The following is a 15,630-nucleotide window of genomic DNA, read 5'->3' as shown; positions in this document are numbered from 1 at the left end:
AGAAAAATTTAGCCACAAACAAAACAGGCACAGCGCTGGAACGCAGGCAATGAGTGCCACTGGGCACATGCAGACTGCTTTTTCCTTGCTTCTGGGTAACTACTGGCGGCTCATAGAGCAGCTGCTGCAAGATCTCACTGCAGGACTTAAACTATGGGTAGGTTAAACTAAGGCCTGGGGGCCAGATCCAGCCCAATCGCCTTCTGAATCCAGCCTGCAGATGGTCCGGGAATCAGCGTGTTTTTACATGAGTAGAATGTGTGCTTTTATTTAAAATGCATCTCTGGGTTATTTGTGGGGCCTGCCTGGTGTTTTGACATGAGTAGAATGTGTGCTTTTCTTTAAAATGCATCTGTGGGTTATTTATGGGGCAGGAATTCGTTCATTTTCTTTTTCAAAATAAAGTCCAGCCCCCTGCTGAAAAAGTTTGCTGACCCCTGACTTAAACCTTTGTGGAGGCAAGGGGGAGCACCGTCCTTGCCCACTGACTTTCCCACTGACCAAGCATACAAGACTGGATACCTGAGTCGGGGTCGAGCGTGAGACTCTTAATCACAGGGTTGTGGGTTCAAGACCCGCGTTGGGCAAAAGAGCCCTGTGTTTCCGGGGGTTGGGCTAGATGACCCTCGTGGTCCCTTCCAGCTCTACGTCTCTTTGATTCTGTGAGCCTGGGTCAGAATGGGCAGTGACCGCCTGCGATTGCGTTTCCCCCCTCCAGATTGCCAGCTCCCTGGAACAGACCTGGAGATCAACCCTACGCTGGAGTCCCTGTGTCTCAGCATGACAGAGCACGCACTGGGCGGTGAGGGGCTTCTTTTATTTATTTATTCTTTCATTTATTCATTGCATTTCTAGCCCAAATTTTTTCTCCAGTGAGTTCAAGGCAGCTTACGCCTCATTGAATCCCCACAGCAACCCTGTGGGGAAGGCTAGGCTGAGAGACAGCGACTGGCTTCATGGCCAAGGGGGGCAGGATTCGAACACTGGTCTCCCAGGCTTTGGTCCAATACTCTAACCACTGCACCACACCAGGTCCTGTTTTTGTTACATCCAGATTCTCACCTTTCCTTTTACATAGTTTGAGAGAGTTAATATTAAAATATTTTAAAAATACTAAAAGCACAATAAAATCTATTAATAAAGCTTGTTGCATTGCAAAAAAAAAAAAAACACAATAGAACCTCAAACATTAAAAATCTTCCCTAAGCAGGGCTCCCTCCAGATGTCTTCTAAAAGTCAGATCGTTGTTTATTTCCTTGACATCTGATGGGAGGGCGTTGCACAGGGACGGCGCCACCACCAAGAAGGCCCTCTGCCTGGTTCCCTGTAATTTCACTTCTTGCAGCGAGGGAACCACCAGAAGGCCCTCGGAGTTGGACCTCAGTGTCCGGGCAGAACGATGGGGGTGGAGACGCTCCTTCAGGTATACTGGGCCTTTGAGGCCGTTTACGGCTTTCTAGGTCAGCACCAACACTTTGAATTGTGCTCAGAAACTGGGAACCAACGTACTTTCCCATCTATTCCTCCACCTGCTATAATTCTGTGCTCTCTCTCTCTCTCTCTCTGCAGATGGCACCGACAAGACTTCCACCATTTGAAAGAAGCTGCATCTGCTGATGTTCCTGAGAAGCTTTAGGGTGGCTGCTTATTTTTTCCCCCCTTCCCCACCCCTTGTTTTTGTTTTTTGTTATAAGCCCCTCATCTCCCAGGGGTGTGTTTGCTGGGGGGGGGGGTCGAACCCCTTCCCCCACGAAACCACCTCCAGCAGTTCCCAGCCGCCGGAAGGGAGACGGAGGGGGAGAAAAAGCTGTCACTACAATCTCACCGTCTTACTGTGTTCTAATATTTTCCCCCCCTACTTTTTATTATTATTATAACTTCAGCTATTGGTTTTTAATACGTCGACGTGCACAAGGGAGCAGGTGGGCAGGAGGCTCCTAGAAGTTTAACTGGCAGGAGGGCGGAGGAGGCTGAATTTCATGTCATGTTGCCCCCTTCCCCTTTGGGGTTTTTCTCGTTTTCTCTTTCCCTCATCTCCCTCGCCCCCCTCCGACCGCCTCGCCTTCTTCCTCCTCCTCCTCCTTCCTCTCCTCCTCTTGAAACAGACCAGCCAAGGTGACGAGACTGGTCCTCTCCTGCTACCTTGATTTGGGATGTTTTTGATGCCTGCCCCATCAGCGGCCAGGACACGGGAGGGGCATCGTGGGGTTACCTGGGCGAGCTGGTTTCCGTCTGAGCTAACCCAGCTGAAAGCTTTCCGTACCTGGCATTGGAGGAGGAGGAGGAGGAAGAGTCTTAGTGGGGAGGGAAGGAAGGCATTGGTGCTGCAGGTGACTGACACAGTTTTTTTAAGTGCCTCTAATACTCCCCCCACCCCTTTCCCGAGAGCAGGTGGAGAAGGGCAGGATGCAGCGGGGGGCGGCGCAGCCCCACACCGGAGTGCTCAGCTTTGCAGGCTTGTCCCTGGTTCTTTTTATACATACATACATATAAATATATATATAGATATATAATTGAAACGATGTCCATATGCTACCTCTTAGGGCGGCCTTCCCCGGACCCAAGTGCCCTCTCTCGACCCGTTTCGGACGACAACTCGCATCGGGTCGAGAGAGGGCACTTGGTTGGAGACGACGGTCTTTGGGGAACTGGGCAGGAGAGTAGCAGGTGCCAGTTGAGGAGAGACGTATGGGCTGCCCCACCGCCACCCCTAGATTGAGAGTGCCGTGGCCCTTTGGGCGCTGGGGTTTTGGACCCCTTCGGCCGCCTCTCGGGTGTGCAGAGCATTGGTTGGGGAGCCGGACCTAGTTGCGTTGAAGCAGTTCAAATGGGTTTGGGGGGTCAGCCGGCAGTTTCGTGGTTTAGGATCAAAGTTCTTTTCTGGGTTCAGCTGCTATGGGTTCCTTGTGTCCGGCGCAAGGTGAATTTTCTCTTCTCCCTCCCATAATTGCAAGGCGGGGGGGAATGTCAGAAGGCTGGTGGAAGAGGAGGGCAAGGAGGAGCAGTTCTGTTGGCGGGTCTCGAAAGCTCGGCCGTTCATTTTCCTAACATTTTGGGGGTGCACAGTGGTCTTGTCTGTCTTCCCTGAGACGGGTTTATGTGGGGGGCGGGGTGGAAAGATTGAGTGGGTCACAGCAAAAGCCATGGTGGGTCCCTGACCACTGGGGGGGGGGGACCACCGCCCCAGGTTCTGCGCCGGTTTTCTGGTGCTTACGAGTGACTGGTGGCACTCCTGGGCGGAGGCGGTTGGGTTCACGGTGCTGATGAATTTGCAGGAGCCAAGCCGAGATCCTCGCCCCCGCTGACCCGGGAGGCAATTGGCGGCTGAGGGATCTGAGAGGTCCCCACCGCCACCCTTTCCAACAGGGTTGGGGAGCAGAAAGACCTCCTGGGCAGCAATCCCAACGGGACCAGAAGGCTTCTCCTTTTTAAATCCAGGCGGGTGGACGGTTTCTCTGTGCTGGCATTTACACAAACACTACAGGTGGGCAAACGGCTGTGTCGGGACCCTCCGGACCTCCAAACCTCCCACCACCAGCCCTTTGGGGTCAGCGTTCTGCATCGAAACGGCGGCGGAACAGGGGGGTGATTTTTACCGCCTTCAGGGGGGCTGAGACGCTGGCTGTTCTTTTTTTTTAAAATAAGAAAACGACTAATGGGAGGCCTTTCTGTGCAGGCGGAGGGTGAAACAGACGTCCTAAGTGTTTTCAAGAGCCCCCGTCCACGCTTGGCGCTGGGGGGGTGGGCTCTTCCAAGGGGCTGGATGCCCAAGGCAGCTTGTCAATGGGGGGGGGCGTTTCTGCGGGAGGGTCGCCTTGCTAGTTTCCCTTGCGCCCCGACTTTGTTTGTGAGTGTGCATGCGAGTTGGGTGTGTGAGTGTGCCTTTCTCCCCCAAAGCCACTGTTTTTCGCATGATGGGCAAAAAAAACCCCCAACCCCAACCCCTTTCCCCGTTCTCCAAAAGCTGACCTTGGCAGGCTCTTAGGTACAGAGGACCTTTCCATCGTTCTCCTCTTCCTCTCCCCTCTCTCGCCCTCCGAGAACTGTTTTAAATATTGAGAAAAAAAGGCCTTTCCCTTCCTCCCCACCCCCAAAAAAGTATACCGAACAGTAGCATACAGAAAAACCCAGAAGAGCAGACCTGAGAGAACTATTTCTTTAAAAAAAACAACAAAAAAATTAGAGAGACAAGGTTCCTGTTTCAGATAGAAATGTTATTTTAGATACATTTTATTATGAATAACTTTTGTTATGACTATGGCTGGTAACCATGAATACGTTATTTAAAAAAAAAAAACCACAAAATGTTTTACAAAAAAAAAAATATCCAAATTCTGACTTTAGATTGCTTTGTTGGACTCCTTTACCGCTTTTTTCCCTTCTTCCAGTTTTTTGCTTTGTAAAAGGCATACAGAATTTAAGTATTAGCCCTTTTTTTATTAACCTCTATGATAAAGCTGTGCTTATTTTGTATTAATTTCTTTTAAAACGTTTGGGTTTTTTATTTTTATTTTGGTTTGGAGGGTTTTTTTGTGGGGAGGGTGGCGGGTTGACAGGTCGACATGGGAAGAAGGGGGCGTGGGCACTCGAATTCCTTCTTATGGGTAGCAGGACTATCAAAGCCTTTTTCACTGACCGGGGGGTGAAGGGTTAAAACCTTTGCAGTTGAGTTTATGTTGGGGGGGGAACCCAAGCACCATTTTGCACCCATGGCCAGGGTAGGGGGGGTGTGCTGGGCTATGCAGGCAAACACACCTTCCCCCTTAAAGACCCCTTGGGAGAACTTACGGCCAGAGGCAACTCTCTTGAAGGCTTGCAGCCCTGATCCGCACAACTCCTATTCGTTCATAGTCAACGGACCTCGTGGGAATCGGAGCATTGGATGGGACTTCCAACCCCCTGTAAATTGGGAGGTCTTCCTGCTGGGTTGCACACCCTCTAGAACAGGGGTCAGCAAACTTTTTCAGCAGGGGGCCGGCCCACTGTCCCTCAGACCTTGTGAGGGGCCGGTCTATATTTTGAAAAAATAATAGTAATAAATTAATTCCTATGCCCCACAAATAACCCAGAGGTGCATTTTCAATAAAAGCACACATTCTCCTCATGTAAAAACACCAGGCAGGCCCCACAAATAATCCAGAGATGCATTTTCAGTAAAAGGACACATTCTACTCATGTAAACACACACTGATTCCCGGACCATCCGCGGGCCGGATTTAGAAGGGGATTGGGCTGGATCTGGCCCCCGGGCCTTAGTTTGCCTACCCATGCTCTAGACAGCGGTTCTCAACCTGCGGGTCCCCAGATGTTGTTGGACTACAACTCCCATCACCCCTAGCTAGCAAGGCCAGATCTCAGGGATAATGGGAGTTGTAGTCCAACAACATCTGAGGACCCACAGGTTGAGAACCGCTGCTCTAGAAGGAAGACGGACTTGAGTGAACTGGCTGGGTTTCCCCCCTTGGTTCTCTGCAGCCGTGTCTCCTCACAAGGGGGCAAAACCCAGTCAAAGGGACTATCGGCGTTTCCTTCCGCACTCCAGAATTTCTCTTGGTTTGAGCAGCAAATGCTGTTGCAATGAACCTTCTCGTTTGGTTCTTGGGGGTGGGGGGCCAAGCGTCCTCAAACCCAGCAGGTATCTTGGTGGGATCAGGAACAAAACACCAGTCACAGAATTGCAGAGATCGAAGGGGCCCCTAGAGTCATCCAGTCCACCCGCTGCAATGCAGGAATCAAATAATTCAGTCTCTGCTTTGAAAACCTCCAAAGGAGGAGAGTTCACCTTCCGTGAAGTGCGCTCCACTGTTAATAATAAAATAAAATTTTATTTATATCCCACCCTCCCCAGCTGAAGAGCAGCTAACAACAGTAAAAGTAACACAGTTTACATAAAATCACAATTAATTGAAATACACTCTAAAATCAATTCATTCTAAAAATCAATTCAATGGCAACCGTTGGGCTAGTCGGAATCTCCTTCCTTGCCACTTGAATCCGCTGGTTCGGGTCCTCCCCTCTGGAGCAGAAGAGAACAAAACAGCTCTGTCAGTAGAGCGTGAGAATTGTAATCTCTGGGTTTTGGGTTTAAGCCCCAGATTCCTGCTTTGCAGGGGTTGGACTGGATGACCCTCGTGGTCCCTCCCAACCCTGATTCTATCCTAAGCTTGCTGCATGCGGCAACCCTTCAGCTGTTTGGAGGTGGCTCTCACATCCGCGCTCCGCCTTCTCCAGGCTCGCCCGCAACACTCGGGCAAAGAGTTCTTGGGTGCGCCTTCGATTCACCTGTGACAGCCATGAGCCTGGCAGCTTCTGGGCTTCCTCCGGACCGGGTGCTGCTTCAGAGCCCCACGGTAACCCATCTCTTCTCATCCTCCCCCTGCGACTTCACGGGGCCCTCAAACGCTTGCTTGCCCGGCGAGGTCTTTTCATAGCCTGGCACAGATGCATGGAGCAGGAGGGGCACAGCTCAGCGCCGGAGCATCGGACCAGCTTGCAGAAGGATTCAGTCCACGACAGCGCCTCCCATTAAGAGTCGACAAGGGACTCCCGGCTTGAAATCCTACTGCCAATCAGTGTAGGCGGCACTGACCCGGCCAATGCTCTGACTCAGTGTAAAGCGCAAGAGCCCATGCGCCAAACTCTGCGCACCAAGCCTGCTCTCTCCATCTCCTGCCATTGCTCCAAAGGCAGCCACTGTGCCGTCTGGCATGCTCCCCTGTTCTCCACCCCAGCACCCCTTTGTAAGCCCCTCAACCAATTCCCTTCCATGTCCCTTTGCCAGCCGCTGCCCCCCACCCAGATGTGTAGGACTGCAGCTGGTCTCTTCGGGTCTAAAACAGCTGCAGAGCAGGGCGTGTGTTGGTTCCAGCATCCATTTCAAGTGCCTTTTCCCTGCAGGGTGCTGTGTCCCAGCTTTGGCACAGTCTATGGAACTCCCTCCCACAGTGATAGGGACCAACCGGAACGACTTTAAATGAGAATTGGACAAATTCATGGAGAGGGCCATCACGGCCTGCTAGCCAGGATGGCTCTGCCTTGCCTACGCAGTCTGAGGTGGCAATGCGTCCGAGTACCAGTCACTGGAAACCACAGAAGGGGAGAATCTCCCTTGTGCTCGGATCCTGCTCGCAGGTTTCCCAGAAGCAACATCTGGTTGCCCGCCATGGGAACAGGATGCCCAACTGGATAATAATAATAATAATTTTATTATTTGTACCCCGCCCATCTGGCTGCGTCTCCCCAGCCACTCTGGGCGGCTTCCAACAAAGATTAAAAATGCATTGAAATGTCACACATTACAAACTTCCCTGAACAGAGCTGCCTTCAGATGTCTTCTAAATGTCAGTTCGTCGTTCTCTTTGACATCTGGTGGGAGGGCGTTCCACAGGGCGGGTGCCACTACCGAGAAGGCCCTCTGCCTGGTTCCCTGTAACTTGGCTTCTCACTGTGAGGGAACCGCTAGAAGGCCCTCAGCGCTGGAACTCAGTGTCCGGGCTGAACGATGGGGGTGGAGATGCTCCTTCAGGTATACTGGGCCTTTGAGGCCATTTAGGGCTTTAAAGGTCAACACCAACGCTTTGAATTGTGCTCGGAAACGTACTGGGAGCCAATGTAGGTCTTTCAGGACCGGTGTTATGTGGTCTCGGTGGCCGCTCCCAGTCACCAGTCTAGCTGCTGCATTCTGGATGAGTTGCAGTTTCCGGGTCACCTTCAAAGGTAGCCCCACATAGAGTGCATTGCAGTAGTCCAAGCGGGAGATAACCAGAGCATGCACCACTCTGGCCAGACAGTCTGTGGCCAGGTAGGGTCTCATCCTGCATACCAGATGGAGCTGGCAGGCAGCTGCCCTGGATACAGAATCGACCTGCGCCTCCATGGACAGTTGTGAGTCCAAAATGACTCCCAGGCTGCGTGCCTGGTGCTTCAGGGGCACAGTTGCCCCATTCTGGACCAGGGAGTCCTTCACCCCCGCCCACCCCCTGTCTCCCAAGAACAGTACTTCTGTCTTGTCAGGATTCAACCTCAATCTGTTAGCCGCCATCCATCCCCCAACTGCCTCCAGACACTCGCACAGGACCTTCACTGGTTCTGATTTTAAAGAGAGGTCGGGTGGGCCTTTGAGCTGATCCGGCAGCTTCTTACATTGTGCATTAACAAGCACCGGCTCTGTGTTTTCCGAGTGCATACGCCTCCTCAAGATCCAGGGATCTGAGCCACCCGCAATTCCCTCCCTACACCGTCCCCAGGATGTGATGCTAGGGAAGAGTCAGTTGCAAGCAGGTGTAGACAAAAAAAGCTGTTTAATAAGAGACACACACACACACACACACACACACACACACACACACAATCAGATAGACAGACAGTAGCAGCAGTCCTTTTCTGGCAGCAGAGGGGAGTGCAAGACCTAGATTTCATTCAACCTGCCCCTCCACCCAAAAAATACCACCTGGGCAGTCCATTCTTCTAAAAGCATCGCCACTCAGCTGATCCACATTGGCAGGAGGAAACATCCGCTGGCAAATTGGCTGGATTTGCCAAAAGCTGCTCCCTGGCCCTGCGAAGAAGACCTGAGAGCAGCACCTCCAAATTCCTCAGCCCCCCTCGCATTGGGGGCAAAGGCAGCAGCCCAGGATTCGGGCTTGTGGGGATGGATTAAAGACAAGTCTTGAGGAGGACTCGTGCCAAATAAAAGAGTCTCGGTCCATTCCCGTCCTGCGTGGAATTTGTTCGAAAGCCTGTCTTGGAAAAAGCAACTCGTGTTTCAAGTTTTGTGCTTTTTTTATTTATCCCCTGCCACCCACAACGGTCGGTCGCTGACTCAAACCCACCCCACCCCACCTGGTTCCCATTCGGCAGTGGTGTGAGCTCGGGAAGAAGAATGTGCGTAAGACAACTGGGTCACAGAACCGTAGATCTGGAAGGGACACCCAAGGGTCATCTAGCCCAACCCGCAGCGATGCAGGAACCGCAGCTTCCCGGGGAAAGAGGAGGTGTTTGACTGGAAGTTTCTTGAAAGGCAAAGTTCGCACCCAGAACCCGGTTAATGCACTTGACAGACACACAAACACTTGGTGGAGTAGGAAACAGCAAAAGGACTGACCTCTGGCCAGCGCCAAAGCAGCACCCAAACTGGGGGGCAGGGTGGGTGGGTGCTTGGGCCAGAACAGGCTGGGGGGGGGGGGAGGCAGGGGTCCTCCAGCTGCCAGAACACCCGCTTTGCCTGCAGAAGGTTCGATCCCAAGCGGCACCTTTATGTCCAGCTCAGAGCATCCCCTGCCCAAAACCTTGGCCGGCCACTGCTGCCATCAGTGTAGACTCTATAAGGCTGCTTCCAAGGTCCCTTCCTAGCTGCTGGCAGCGGTGCCACCAAAGTCCGGCTTCTCCACTCTTCTGCAGATGCCCTCCCCATAGGTTCCCAGATCTCTCGAGAGCGAGCCACGCAATTTGGCCGCGGGAACGAAACCTGGTTCGCGGAGGAAAGCGCCCACGCTCACAACCCTGGAACAGGATGGATTAAAATGTCTGCTGGGGACAGAAGTATCAGAGTCAAATGGGCAGTGGTGGGAGAGAGAGAGAGAGAGCTAACCAGCTGGAAATGGGAGCCACGGGCTCCCCGGTCAGCTCCACCAGGCGTCCAGCCTCCGGACGCGCACCCTCTGTTTGTAGTGGTACTCCTTGAGATACGCCTTGAGGGTGCTGGGGATGGGCAGGCGGCCGATGCCGTCGTAGGTGGTGCAGCAGGTGACGACGGCGCGGCAGAGGTGTTGCAGCCCGAAGGGGAAGGTCCGGTTGACCGGGATGGAGAGCAGCGGCTCGAAGAACATGCAGACGCTGGGGTCCTTGTAGTGCTCCAGGAGCCCGGTCACGGTGGGTGCGTGGAAGACGCTGGGGTCATGCACGTCGAAGCTGAAGTTGTGGTTCCACTGCTCAATGCGGGCGTGCAGGGAGCGGCCGTAGCGGCGGAAGCTCACCGAGAACAGGTAGTCCTCCTGCGCCGAGTCGCGCAGAAGGAACGTGCCTTCGGGTTTACCGTCCAGCAGAGCCTCCGCTTCGTAGCGGTCCATCACGCCCCAGTAGCAGGGCAGCTGCGTCAGCTGCAGCAAGTCAGGAACGAGGCAGTGGATGTAGTCGATTTGGGTGTGGATGCGCACGTCGGGCGGCAGCCCCACGGCGCAGGAAGAGGAGCCCGCGGCCACCTCCTCTTCCTCCTCCTCCTCGTCCTCCTCGTCCGCCGCCGCCAGCGCCGCCCACCCGGCACCAGCCAGCTCGCTCATGCCATGCGCCAGCTTGGGCCCCAGTTTGTAGAGGGGGTTGTTGACCTGCGCTGTCACCTCAAAGGTGTGGATCAGGGCGTCCGGCGGCGGCTCGACGCCTTGCTCGATGCTGATGCGCCGCCGCTCCCGCAGGCGGTCGTCCTCGTCGTCGGAGCGCGGCGCCGGTGCCGCCAGGGCCTCTTGCTCGGAGACGGGTGCCGTGTGCTGCTTGATGAGGTTCCAGGTGCGCGCAAGCTCCGAGCCGGGAGGGAAGGGGCAGGTGTCAAGCATCAGCTCCCGCAGGTGGATCTTGCGCTGCGCCGAGAGGTCCGGCGAGCGGGAGGCGCTCTTGAGAGGGAAGCACTGCCCCACTGCCGCCTGCAGCTTCTGGCGCAAGGAGCGGCCCACCGCTTTGCTGACGGGCTCCGGCGACCCCGAGGAGCTTCCTCCATCTGTTTCCGCTTCTGGCGGCGAAAGGCTCTGCCTCTCCAGGGATCGGCTCGCTCGGGCTCTCCAGCGGCCAGCAGGACGGGCGCCGGGAGCCGCATCTTGCTTGGCTTTTGGCCGGGCGCCCCCCTCCTGCGACATGGCCCCACGGGGGGAGGAGCTAGAGGGAAGGAGCATCTTGCAGGCGCACAGAGATGTGGACACGGATGCGCCGAGGGAAGCACATGGTGGTGGCGTCGGCGTGGGAAGTGGGACCTGGGCAAGGGAAGAGAGAGCCCGTGTTAGAAACTCGGGTAATATAAGCTAGGCAACTAATAATAATAATAATAATAATAATAATAATAATAATTTATTATTTATACCCCGCCCATCTGGCTGGGCTTCCCCAGCCACTCTGGGCGGCTTCCAACAAAATATTAAAATACCGTAATGCGTCAAACATTAAAAGCTTCCCTGAACAGGGCTGCCTTCAGATGTCTTCTAAATGTCAGGTAGTTGTTCTCTTTGACATCTGGTGGGAGGGCATTCTACAGGGTGGGCGCCACCACCGAGAAGGCCCTCTGCCTGGTTCCCTGTAACCTTAAACCTAGGTTACGGTTGCCACAACACCACAAATGTCTATTTGCCAGGGGGTTGGACTAGATGACCCCCAGGATACCTTCCGACACTACGATTCTGTGATGTTGTGCTCTCAACTGCATTGCTCGACTGTCGCTCACTCTCCCGATAAGCAAGAAGGAGAAGCAAGAAGGAGAAGCACACAGTGGAACTGGAAATGGCATTAACTACAGACTAAGGCAGAGGTTTTGTAATTGCAGAGAAACCTCCACGTAGTTGTAACTACTGAACCTGTGCCAGTAGCGATACGCGCCTGGGGAATTTCGGACGCTGGAGAGGTCGTAAGGTCATCGGTGCCACACTAAATCAGCTAGGACCCCTACTGATTGATAGATTTGATTGACTGACCTCCACCATAAGGTCTTGGAGTACATTAAAAACTGCTGCGTTATGAATGATTTAAGACACGGGTAGGCAAACTAAGGCCCACTAAGGCCAAACTAAGGCAATCTAATTTCTTAGTATGCATTTCTTACCGTATTTTTCACCCCATAGGGCGCACCGGCCCGTAGGGCGCACCTAGTTTTTTTGGGGGGGGGAAATAAAGGGGGGGAAATTATTTCCCCCCCCCGAGCTTCCCCCGACCCCAGCCCCCAGAACAGGCTGCTATCCGCAAGCCTAGGGAGCCCGACGGGATGCAGGCAACTCCGCAAACCAGGTCAGGGAATAGCGGGATGGCGGCGCTCCGCCTCCCCGCTGTCCCCTGAGCTTGTGGGGCTGCCCGATATCTGCGCAGCGCGCCCCAGGCTTCGGGATGTAGGCTGCTATCCCCAAGCCTCGGGAGCCCGACGGGAACTCCCGCGGAGCTCCCAAGGCTTGCGGATAGCTTCCTGAATCCTGGAGAGCAAGAGGGTTCCGTGCGCACTGACCCCTCTCGCTCTCCAGGCTTCAGCGAAAGCCATAGGACGCACACACATTTCCCCTTCATTTTTGGAGGGGGGAAAGTGCGTCGTATAGGGCGAAAAATATGGTACTTTCCCTATTACATTTAAAACTCATAACCAATATCTCTATCCTTTTTCTTCTTGGTAACACTTTGTATATTCCTCCTTACAAAGCTTCTTGTAGTCCTACTAGCGTAATTTGTTGGTTGCAATTGCTCTTCAAATAGTTCATATACTTCTTCCAATCTTCTGTAAATCTCTGGTCCACAGGGTTTAATCCAGCACTGCTACTGTGAAAACAGGATGCTGGACTAAATGAGCCACGGGCTGGATCCTGCAGGGCTCTTGTTACAACGTTGGGAGTCCAGGTCCCATCAGGACCCAAAGCTAGCATGCCAACCAACTTAGCCCACAGCTGGAGTCCAGCTTCCCTTCACACATGCAAACTACAAGCTCACCTGTCTCTCTCTCTTCTGCCCCACATTTCGTTCCCCCTCCACCAACTTCTCCGGCTCAAGCTTATTTCAACACTGCCCGCTCCCTGCACCAAAGAGTCAGCATTGTATAGTGGGTGTGGGTTTTCAAATGATGTTGGACTACAATGCCCATCATCCCTGACCGCTGGTCCTGCCAGCTAGGGATGATGGGAGCTGTAGTCCAAGACCAGCTGGGGAACCACGTTTGAGAAACACGGGGCTAGAGCAGGCATAGGCAAACTCCGGCCCTCCAGATATTTTGGAACTACAATTCCCATCATCTCTAGCTAACAGGACAGGGATGATGGGAATTGTAGTCTCGCAACATCTGGAGGGCCGGAGTTTGCCTATGCCTGGGCTAGAGTATTTGAAGTGTGTGTGCACATGAAACCTTATACCCAGAACAAACATAGTTGGTCTCTAAGGTGCTACTGGACAATTTATTTATTTTGATGGAACTAGAGTATCGGACTAGGGATGCAGATGGCGCTGTGGGTTAAACCACAGAGCCTAGGACTTGCCGATCAGAAGGTCGGCGGTTCGAATCCCTGCGACGGGGTGATTTCCCGTTGCTTGGTCCCTGCTCCTGCCACCTAGCAGTTTGAAAGCACGTCAAAGTGCAAGTAGATAAATAGGTACCGCTCCGGCGGGAAGGTAAACAGCATTTCCGTGCGCTGCTCTGGTTCACCAGAAGTGGCTTAGTCATGCTGGCCACATGACCTGGAAGCTGTACACCGGCTCCTTCGGCCAATAAAGCGAGATGAGCGCTGCAATCCCAGAATCGGCCACGACTGGACCTAACAGTCAGGGGTCCCTTTACCTTTACCTTTAGAGTATCGGTCTAGGGCCTGGGAGAGCCATGAAACTCACTGGGTGTGACTTTGGGGGCCAGCCGCTGCTTTTCAACCTCATCTACCTCACAGGGTCGTCGTCGTGGGATTAAAGGAAGGAAGGGGAGAACCACATACGATACCTCGGAGGAAAGGTAGGGTATAAATGCAACAGAGAGGAAATCCCTCTGCTGCCCATCGCAGCCCCCTACTCCCCATCAGACCATCCCAACTCGGGGTGAGCTTACGGTTGCAAATGAAGTTCCTTGTCCTGTTCGGCTCATCCATTAACCAGGTGTTGGAAGCAGGTAAAGGCGTCTCTCTCCTTCCTCGCACGGAGCACCTGAGCAGGACAGAAAGAAGACCGCAGTTTGGGAACAAAGAAACAGCAACAGGTGGAAGTGGCCCCACCTCCTCAATACTCCATTTATAGACCACCTTCCTGCCACATTTCTTAGATTTTCGCCCCCTTTTGCCTTCACAAGAGGTTAATTTCTAGGTCTGCTAGGAAAGGCAAAGAACACAGGTAGGCTAAACGAACTCAGGTGCTGCCTTAGATATCATCAGAAGAGGAGAAAGACAATTATTTGACGCCTCTTCTTCCAAGGACCGCAAGGCAGCAAACGCGGTTCTCCCACTCACTTTATCCCCGCAAAGACCCTGTGAGGTTGCGAGGCGGCGACTGGCACTCAAAATCTTCCAGGGAGCTTCAGGGCCAAGTGGGAGATTTGAACCCTGGTTCCTGCGACGTCCTAACCCGAAACTTTAACCTCCATGCCGCAGAGGCTCTAACTCCTTTCTTTAGGGTACCCGAGTGAGGCTGGGGGAATCAGCTCACCTGTGGGCCTCTGGGCGTGTGCAGAGCGCCGGACCCTCTCCGCCTTTCCGCAGCTGGGATCGGCGTTTCAAATGCAGCAGCGGGGCTTGGCGCAGGGCTCCCCAGAGGCGCACCCCGAAACCCGCCGCACCTTCCTGCTCACACCCCGCATTCCTCATCTCCGCCTCACCGCTCCATCCACCCAAGGGCCTCGCCCGCGGGAGGCACTCTGCACATGCTCAGAGCCCGCTCGCTCGCGCACCCAAAAGGGAACCCCCGCGCCTCCATCCACCTCCCAGGCCTCTCCAAGGCGCCCGAGCGCACCGTGCGCTCTGCTGCGCGCCCCTTACCGGCCGGCGACCCCGGAGACCTCCTTCCTTTCCGAGATTCTGGAGGCGCACGGAGAGGCCCGGAACCTCTCCGCCTCCCCAGGCCGCTGGATCTCCGGCTCCCCGGAAGCCCCGCGCGTCCAGGCGCGCTCGCCCTGCCCCGATCGAGACCGCTTCCTGGGTGGCGTCCGGGAAGCGACGAGAGACGCGAAGGCAGCGAGAGCGCGCCGCCTGCCTGCCTGCCTGCCTGGCGCAGCGCCGCCACCTGCCGCCGGAGGAGACGCAGGAGAAACCTCGGGCGGGCACGCGCCTCGGAGAGCGCCCTCGCCCCGCCCAGACAGCCCAGAAGGACCCAGGAGTCCGGGGGACCCTTTGAGAACGCAGAGCGGCTGGACCAATTCTTGCGCCATCATCTTGGGCTACGGAAAGCCCGCTTTCTCTGACTGCCTTTCCAAGATGATGGCGCAAGAACTGGTCCAGCCGCTCTGCGTTCCAAAAGGGTCCCCCGCCAGCCCGGACTCCTGGGTCCTTCTGGGCTGCCTGGGCGGGGCGAGGGCTCTCTCCAAGGCGCGTGCCCGTCCGGGGGGGGGGGGTAGACCCGATCCCCAGTTTGCTCCCCACCCACCACCTTTTAAAATTCCTTCCTTCCTTCCTAACGCGCGCCACCTTTTCTTTCCATGAAGCGCAAAAGGCCGACGCGCCATGGCCTTGGGGTTCTTTGCGATGGCAGAGCGGGGCAGAGACTCAAAGAGGGCGGGAGAGGGTAAAACTGGAAATGAGACCACGCCCATGCGGGATTTATTTTTTACTTTTATTTCATAGAATTCAAAAGCCCTCAAAGCGGTTTACAAAGAAGACGGACAAAATCGTCCATAGGGAAAATTGGGAGAGATGCCTCGGACTCCAGGGTTGCCCTGCTGGGGGGCAAGCAGCTCTTGAAACGACCAGGCTGCAACGTCAGGACTTCTTCCAT

General features: G+C 54.5%; 2 protein-coding genes and 1 long non-coding RNA gene across 7 annotated transcripts in view; 1 reads left to right on the top strand and 2 right to left on the bottom strand.

Moving 5' to 3' along the window:
- SAMD4B (sterile alpha motif domain containing 4B) overlaps window positions 1-1,824 on the top strand; it is a 34,347-nt gene extending 32,523 nt beyond the window's left edge. For both annotated transcript variants that reach the window (XM_081018806.1, XM_081018805.1), the window contains exons 12-13: window positions 719-802; window positions 1,570-1,824. In XM_081018806.1, coding sequence (XP_080874932.1) covers window positions 719-802; window positions 1,570-1,598 — 113 coding nt within the window. In that variant the 3' untranslated portion in view covers window positions 1,599-1,824. The remainder of the gene's footprint in view (window positions 1-718; window positions 803-1,569) is intronic.
- A 213-nt stretch (window positions 1,825-2,037) lies between these two features.
- LOC308484553 lies at window positions 2,038-4,609 on the bottom strand. The gene is made up of 2 exons (XR_013989972.1): window positions 3,355-4,609; window positions 2,038-3,324 (listed from the first exon to the last, which is right to left on the bottom strand). It is a non-coding gene; the product is annotated as an uncharacterized lncRNA (long non-coding RNA).
- Window positions 4,610-8,281: 3,672 nt separating this feature from the next.
- On the bottom strand, window positions 8,282-14,961 carry LOC308484238 (suppressor of cytokine signaling 5-like). Of its 4 annotated transcripts, none has more exons than XM_081019004.1 (4): window positions 14,679-14,961; window positions 13,760-13,854; window positions 13,598-13,654; window positions 8,282-10,958 (listed from the first exon to the last, which is right to left on the bottom strand). In XM_081019004.1, the coding sequence occupies exons 2-4, from the start codon at window positions 13,793-13,795 to the stop codon at window positions 9,621-9,623; spliced, it is 1,431 nt and encodes a 476-aa protein (XP_080875130.1). In that variant the 5' UTR covers window positions 13,796-13,854; window positions 14,679-14,961; the 3' UTR covers window positions 8,282-9,620. The 4 variants fall into 4 exon arrangements, with proteins under 4 accessions (XP_080875130.1, XP_080875131.1, XP_080875132.1 ...); XM_081019005.1 differs by lacking the exon at window positions 14,679-14,961 and adding an exon at window positions 14,350-14,649; XM_081019006.1 differs by lacking the exon at window positions 13,598-13,654 and having other exon boundaries at window positions 14,679-14,957.
- Between the last annotated feature and the right edge of the window lie 669 nt (window positions 14,962-15,630).

This window comes from Podarcis pityusensis, assembly GCF_964106645.2.
Source record: "Podarcis pityusensis genome assembly, chromosome: 8".
NCBI lineage: Eukaryota > Metazoa > Chordata > Lepidosauria > Squamata > Lacertidae > Podarcis > Podarcis pityusensis.
The sequence above is the reverse complement of the archived record's forward strand: the minus strand, read 5'-3'. Positions and strand labels throughout refer to the sequence as shown.